Source organism: Nestor notabilis, unplaced genomic scaffold, assembly GCF_000696875.1.
Source record: "Nestor notabilis isolate BGI_N333 unplaced genomic scaffold, ASM69687v1 scaffold27817, whole genome shotgun sequence".
Taxonomy (NCBI): domain Eukaryota; kingdom Metazoa; phylum Chordata; class Aves; order Psittaciformes; family Psittacidae; genus Nestor; species Nestor notabilis.
Window position 1 is genome coordinate 5,727 of NW_009938236.1, and position 8,150 is coordinate 13,876.

The 8,150-nt window shown below is 38.2% G+C and overlaps 1 protein-coding gene across 1 annotated transcript in view; it reads left to right on the forward strand.

Annotated features, from left to right (window-relative positions):
- The window catches only part of EAF2 (ELL associated factor 2), a 10,840-nt gene extending 3,087 nt beyond the window's left edge, over window positions 1–7,753 (forward strand). Inside the window, exons 4-5 of the mRNA XM_010019226.1 lie at window positions 2,340–2,603; window positions 6,918–7,753. Of these exons, the coding sequence (XP_010017528.1) occupies window positions 2,340–2,603; window positions 6,918–6,964 (311 nt within the window). The 3' untranslated portion in view covers window positions 6,965–7,753. The remainder of the gene's footprint in view (window positions 1–2,339; window positions 2,604–6,917) is intronic.
- Window positions 7,754–8,150: the final 397 nt, after the last annotated feature.

The window sequence follows — 8,150 nt, forward strand, 5'->3', positions numbered from 1 at the left end:
TTATATTTATTATGCAAGCATAGACAAGGCTACCCTACTCTGTTTGAGCAGTCCTTCATGTACTCGGAAGCTGTTGTGTCTTTCCCATTCTTTAGGCAAAATGATGCCAGCTGGTTTGCTCTTTCCTTAGGAGTTAAGTTTTCTAGATGCCTGATTCATCATCATTCTGCTTTAGCTCTTAACTATGGGTCCAAAATGTTCCTGAAGCCTAAATACGTTTACTATTTCAGCCAAGGTTTTAGCAGTGCTGAGTTGAGCAAGACAACTGTCTTACCATCATTGTTGTACACACAGATCAAATAGTATCACATCCCCATGTAGTGGTTGTCATTTCCACAACAGGACAGCGTGCTAGAACTGTGTGTAGTGATCCACTGTAGCTCTCAGACTCTTCTGAAGCATTTCCTACATAATTGTTCTTCATCCCATGGTTGTGTAACTGACGATTCCTGCTTAAGTACACTACCTCAAACTTGTTACTAACTTTGTTTCCTTGGGTGGGGGAAAGGTCACTCTACCTTTGTCCTCTGGTAAAAATATAGTCCTTTCACCTCTTGAAAATAATTTAAATTCTGGCAGATTAAATTCTGTCAAAATAAAAGGCAGAGATCTGATTCCTCAGTTTTCAATATTAGCCTTTCAATTATGTTTTTTCTCTTACTAGACATTGGTAAGAGCAGGGATGAAGTGGAACTCCTAGAATCATAGAAGAGTTTGGGTTGGAAGGAACCTTCAAAGGTCATCTAGTCCAACCCCCCCACAATGAGCAGGGAAAATCAAATTGCACAGGACTTGAGTGGAATCTTTCAGTTACCTTACAGCTCCTGATGTGGGGTAGATCAGTTTTTTATTTGGCCTTTCTTCTCTAGAATTAAATTTGAAATTACTCCTTGATCATTCTTTTAGCTGCATCCTAATATTTACCTTAGCTTTTCTGTCATCTTTTCTGTCCTTAAGCTGTTCTTTTATACGTGTCCTTAGTGACAGGAGGATGCTTCCATTTTCCCCCCGCCCTTCTCTTTCGTTATGTCTATGTCAGCCCGTATGGTCTTTTACTGTACTTTCTTCCATGGCATTGGGTTAATTTGTCCTTGTAGCCCTAGCTGCACTATTTCAGGTGCCATTTTTCCTGAACACCATTTTCCTTTAGACTGGCCTTTGATAAGGCTGACTGACCTAAATACCTTTGCTTTAGAGTGGCCTTTGATAACTCAGAACTGGGAGGCTTCATGGAGCTTTGTGTTGAAACTTATTCTGTTGTTCTCCCTTCTTCTCTTGATTAAGCGCTGAGCCATCTGGCATCTTAGTGACTTTCATCTTCAACCCACTCCTCAAATTTACCCAATACAGAAGTGAGATGAGCCACTTTCCTACTTGCTTTCTGTCTGCTATATCTAATTTGTTCCTGAAGTATTCCAAGTGCTCATAAGACTATCCTAACAAATGTCTGGGTAGTTACAATCTTGTATAATGATGAACTTCTGCACTCTGGGTAAATCCTCATGTCGCTGTAAAAAATTTCCATCTCTGTGATTCAGTGGCCTGTTTCAGACTTCTAAATTCAGCAGCACCCCTATTTTGCACATTATTATGTGTACCCTTTGTGCAAAAAGTAACTTTCTCTGTATGTTGGATTTTGGCTAGTATATATCAAAAATGCAATACTGTGCAGCATAATGTATCCAGTCATACTCTCCTAAATATTATTATACTCAGGTGAGTTATTTCATTAAGAATGCAAGTTGAGGGAGTCAGTTTGATCTTTTAATTTCCAGTATTTCTAATGTACCTCGTGTTCTAGCTAAATAGTCAGACGTGGATAGTTCCTTTCATGCTTTACTTGGTTTAGAGCAAAATGTCACATAGTCCAAATAAGTGTATTGACTGTAATGTTGGGAGGCATTTTGGGTGCAGCTACAGACATCTTACAGCTGACTTATCTGTGTGACTGTAAGTGCAGTTTCGGTCAGTGAAAGGCATCTTTGGGGTGCTAAGGAAAACACACAGGACTTGCTAGTTGCAGCAATTAAAGGCTATATGGGATGCACTACTCTGTGGAATGTGGGTTTAGCACTGGGGTTCATAGTCACCCTTTTTCAATGCTTGACTTGAAAGGGAGAAAGTGCCCAAGCTACAAGAGCAGAAAACCACATGACAGGCTGGATGCTTGCCTGTGCCCTTTTCTTTGTCCTGGAGGGGTTTGGGTTGGTTTTTTTAGTCACTACAATGCATGTACCTGACTTCTGTTGTCAATTTTTCTTTTTTTTATTTTTTTTCCCTCCTTCTTATAGTTCAATTATGATAAATATTAACTAAGAAACACATCATATTGTTTGCAGAGCTAAAAGCAGAAGCCAGTATCATGGACCAGCTGAGTAGCTCTGACAGTTCATCTGACTCTAAAAGTTCTTCATCCTCTTCAAGTAGTGAAAATAGTTCTAGTGATTCTGAAGATGAGGAAACGAAGCCCTCTCTTCCTATGTCAATGCCATATTTGCAGCCACAGCCTACTGTGTCTGCCATACCACAACAGGCTGTCCCCGACAAAGATGCCAGTCATAACAGATCCCAAGAGAGCAGTGGTCATATGATGAATACACTACGTAAGTACAAAGGCTGTTCTTTTCTTAGTGCACAATTCCAGACATCAAGATTCTGAAAGGAAACCATATTGTTTTTAAGTATGCCTCTATTATAATTAAAACTGTGGGAAGTGATGCTAGGGTTTGACTGTTCAGCAGTGCTCTGAATTAGACACTGGGTAGAAGGCTCTTCGGTCCCCAGAGATCTTAAATTTCAACTGCTGATGCAGTTGAAAATATTTCCTAAGCTCTTCTGGCTTCCTTCCAGTTTGTATACATTGGGACTGCAGAACAGTAATTTTGTATTGAAAATACTTGAACTAACAGGCACTCCCAAAGCATATGCTTATAATTTCTTGGGTAGAACTATGGGAAAGATACTATACTCACCATACTCTGAATTACAGAAGAGATGGTGTATTCTTAGCTGCTTCAGTTACTATTATTCATGGCACTATTCCACTGGACAGCATGGCAAAACTGTCCTTTGCATATAAGGAAGGAGGTGATTTGCTTTCAGGTGACGCTATCTTATTCCACCCACTCAGGCAACTAAAAGTGTAATTTGAAGAGTAGCTGTGATGTTGTTGAAGAAGTGGTTGCTGTGCAGCCTGGAATTGAATGCTCACTGTATTCAAAAAAGGAGAGTTTGGACAGTTAAAAAAAAATATCCCACCAGGTAGAGAATCTTAAGTTCACTACCTAAATAGCAAGAGTATTCATAGAAGTGAGTATTCAGCTATGGTGACTCTTTGAAACTGATTAATTAGGTGCTTAGCTGCAGGCGCTTGGTTTGATGTTGTTTTCCCATCAGTCCTGGTTTGCAGCCTAAGACCTTTAAGGTTTATCTTTTATATGTAAACTTGTTATACTGAAATTTTAGACTCTGGCAGATCCACTTTTGTTTCAGTACTTAAAGGATGATATGAACATGTTTGTTGGTTTGGGTTTTTTTTTTGGGGGGGGTGGTGTTCTTTCTTTCCATAGCTAGTACGTAAATACATACTTAAATATCTGTGCTGGTTATTTACGTACTGCATTAACAGATAAGATCAGACTGAGAAGTCCTGTGACTTTGTGTGCGAAGGACTAAATGCTGCTTTCATTTTACTGTCACTGTAGAGAACAATGTCTTCATGTTAATAATTTGCGTAATTTGAGTGTGCCATTTATTTCAACCCTTGTTCACAAATGGAATTTCCTGTTCTTCATGCTTTAAATAAAACTTGTTACGAAAACAAGATTAAGCTCTATCCCCAGTGACAGAATCCCAGCTGGCAAAGTTTCCACTGACAAATACACTTACAAGCACACAGGTGACCACATCCACTGGTTCCAACAGTCACAGTGAGAAAAGGCTGCTTAAAACATGACAACATCAAAACTGTTACAGGGGAATTTGGTGGCTTGATGGTGCTTGAGAACTGTGTTCACAGGTAGAACCTCTGTCAGCCTTGGGCTGAACTATCTGAGCTTGCCTAGATCTTTAGCTTAATCCTGTTTAACTTCTGTTATAGTTACATATCTATTTACTCCTTAAAATGATTCTGTCCCACATTTACAGTATAGTTAACACTTATAGTACACTTCAACTAGACAAAGACCAAAACAGCTACTTTCAAGGAGAATGTGTTTCTCTAGCTCCCTTGCTGAGTGAATTTGGCAGGAGAGTGAAACCTGGAGAAACTAAATGGATAGCACATGGTCCTAGCTAGAATGGCAACAGTTCTCAGTTGGGGTCCTATACAGTCATTTCTTCCATCTCAAATAATGTTTTACAAAAATAAAATACTGAACTAACAGATGTCAGCACAAGCTGTTTGCTTGTCTAGCCCCATTTTGAGGTTTGACCGCTTATGTGTGTGACTAGTTTTGTGCACCTTTGTAGAATTGGGGACAAGCTGTGTAATTAGTGAAGCTTTCCTTTGGCTTGCTGTGGGCAGGCAGAAGGGTAGGGGAAGGCTCAGAGAGCAGAGTTTTACCTCACGTTATAACAAAGTTTGTAAACAGTGGCACCAATGGATCCATTCTTCATAAATGTTTGATCATACGTTGCTTTATGTCTACTTTTCATTTTAACAAGAGTTATGTTAAATAAAGTAATTTTCCAAAATAAAACCAGCATAGCTTGGCTGTTCTGAGGCCTTGTAACATACATAGTATTCAGCACAACTTTACTTCTTTTGATATTTGGTGCTGGTACAAGCAGCTGGTCATGGAAAAACTTTTCCTTGTATTGATAGGTGCTGGTGTGACCATGAAGATCTGTGAAATATGGGTCGCTGCTATGAGCTTCCCCATACCCTGTAACTCACAAGAATTCAACTAAATGTAACGTAGACACTGTTTTCAAGTTTAGGGAATGTTATCAATGCATCTATTTCTCCAGTTAATTTAGCTAATAAGCAATTAGCACTATGAAAACTGAATTAATTTTCCCCATATTACTGATGCCTATTAAGGTCGATAGTTTAGATGTTCTTCAGAGTCTTAGTTAAATAAATTCTTATTCTTGCACCGAACCCACCTGAAAACTACCAACTCTAATCTGTGTTGTTTTGCCATCTCCCTACCCACTTTTTATAATCCTGCCTCCAAAAAAACACCTTCAGAAAGCTTTCCATGAAGTAAATCCTAATGCGTTATTTCTGACTCTGGAACTTGGACTTCTTGCTTTCCCATCTGGTGGTTTTCACAAGCATTGGTATTTTTGGCTGGTGTTATAAGGTTTGTGTAATTTCTATTAACTATGTTGAAATAACCTTTGAAGGCTGCAGGATCGCTGTTTGGAAGGTTGTTATCTTGTTCGTACTCCCAGTCCTCTCCTAAAGTAGGTAGTACATAATGGGGCTGGGATTTCTAGGAATTCACTGTAAGTTTTCATTTGAGTGATAAATGCATGAGTTTAATTTACAATGCCATTCTCTGCCCTGAAACATTTTTTCTTAGGGTGATACATAGTCCCGAATAACTACTGACAAATCACTTGATTTTGTTCTTTCAAAATGGCTGTTTTTTTTGTTTTTTTTTTTTTAGTTTAGTTTAGGTTATAATACAGCTGTAAATGTTGTCTTTATATAAAAGATCGGAAAAAAGTTGTCTATAGTATTTTAAAGATTGCTGGAAACAGCCATCTTCACTATCCTTTTCTTTATATGACGTGTTTTCTGTCTTGCTGCGGAGAATCATGTACCACTTTTTAAGCTTTAGTGATGACGTAGTGGAAAACAAAGGCGGGTTAAATGCCGCCATGTCAGACTTCAGTGTTCTGGTAGGAATGATGCCTGATAACAAAAAATCCAACCCAAGTGTCTTTTTGAGTTTTCCCTCTTGAGGTTACTTTTCTACTCATCTGCAAAAGTGATCTGTAAAGAGTGCTGCAGCTGAGGAAAGGGCATGTGAACACAGTGCCTACTCAGTTCCAGTGATTTTTCTTTGCTTTTTAGACCATTTCTAGTGGAATGCATCTCTCAACCAGAGATGCATTCCTTTTATATTATTTCTTCTTTTTTCTAATGTCTGTTTGGCAAGGGAGGTGTGAATAGAACCATACTAGTTGGAACAAGTTCCTAAAAATGCATGGGAAGTTGCTAGATACAATGTAGATTCTATACAGCATGCTGTGTGGTTTTTATTAGCTATCTGTCATTCTGGAACGATTCCCTCCCACCACCTAAGCTTATGGACATCCACTGCAAACGCAATACAGTCTGTCTTCTTACTTCCCTGTTTTGAAGTGCATATATCCACCAAATTAAAGTGCTGTGCAAAACTTCTTTTGATGTTTTGTTTGTTCACTTGTTCCAAAACCTGTTTGAAATAGTAGGTCACTGATACATCTTTAAATGGTATGTCAAAGAGCTGCTTGTCTTGATTGAGACACCACTTTGTTTTCAAGCACAGCTGACTCGCATTCAGACGAGTTTCACAAAAAAACCCCAACAACTCATTTTTCACAAACCTGCATTCACCAGCAGTTTTCCCACTTACAAAGCATGAAAATGTGGGTGGCAAAGATAGCTAGATGTTGTCTTTTGTGATCCAGTGATATTAAATAAATGCACTTGTGGCTAATAAGCTGATGGCTTCCTTGCCCAGGAAGAAAAGTTCTCTCTCTAAGGTTCTGTCACTGGGGAGTTGGGTTCTACACCTATATATTCTGTTATCATAAAATAGTATGGGTTACAAGGGACCTTTAAAGATCATCTAGCCCACCCTGCCCCTGCTGACCTATTTGCTATTAGTTTTTGCAACCATTTAATTGGGAAAGGGAATATCTTGAAAGAATCAAAGTATTTCTTTGGAAATGACTAATATGGTTACTTTCTCTTCTAGGAAATGACTTGCAGCTGAGTGAATCTGGAAGCGATAGTGATGACTGAACAGTTTTTTGGCCTTACATGTATCACCTTTTTTGCTAAATATGTCTTAGCATCTGTTTTGCACTAAGGTTAGATTACCAGAGACTGGAATGAATGTCCTCGATTTTGATAATAGACATCCTAATTTTCTTCTGACACATCATGTCTATAATAGAGCAGCATTGACATCCTGTCAGTGCTATGGTTATGTGTTTATCTTTCAAATTACTGTATTTACAGTAAAATTGTGTATGATCTGATTTTGATTATTTTTGCCTCAGCCACCTGTTTTACTTGAAACTGATTTGTAACAGCTAGTTACTTTATATAAATAGTTACAGAATGGAGAAATTCCTGATATTTATGGAGGCAAGTTTCCTTCCTATAATTTAAATGCTGATCTCACAACTTTTACTTGGAGGGAGTGAAAGGGAGAACAACTAAATGAGGTCTGCTGTGTCTGCTATACTTTTTGTTTAGTTCACAGTTCATACCTTTAGGGAAACTGCTGAATAATGTGGTCCACTAGTGCAGTTACAGTTTACAATTGTTCAACACATTGCTGAATTCTTAATTTCATTGTATTATAGGTCTTTATATTTCTGAGCCTCAAGATTCCTGAGGGAACTTGTCTATTCGCTGCCTTTTTTTATATAACTTGAATAGGCTGGTCTTTTTACAACCTTTTTGTATCTAAATTTCGATAACTGCAGAGACAGCAATGAACTTCCTTCATTCAATTCTGTAACAAAAATCAGAAAATTTCTTTGTAGGAGTATAAAAGTAATTTAATAAAGCAATATTTATCATTTTCATGTTTCTGATTCTGTTCTTTGCTGGTTAAGAGCTCCCCTTCCTACTTACAGTAGTTGTGCCAGTGAAAGGGTCATACAAAGAAGCAGAAAGCAATGAAATGGTAACTAATACGGACTCCCCATCCTGTCTGCAAGGCTTCAGTGTTTGTTGCTTTTGCCTATATTGGGACAAGCCCTAAGAAGAGCTTGCCAAAAGTTTATGGCACTGCTAGTGTACTGATGAATGTTTATTATGGATTATATCTAAACAGCATTGGTGTTAGATGAGAAAAGGTGTTTGCCTAGTCTTGTTTGGTTTTTCTTTTTTCCTCATTTGAAATTATATTTCAAGGCCTGACAAACGGCAAGTAGTAGTCCAAATTTTATCCTGTAGTTTACTACTGAGTTTTGTA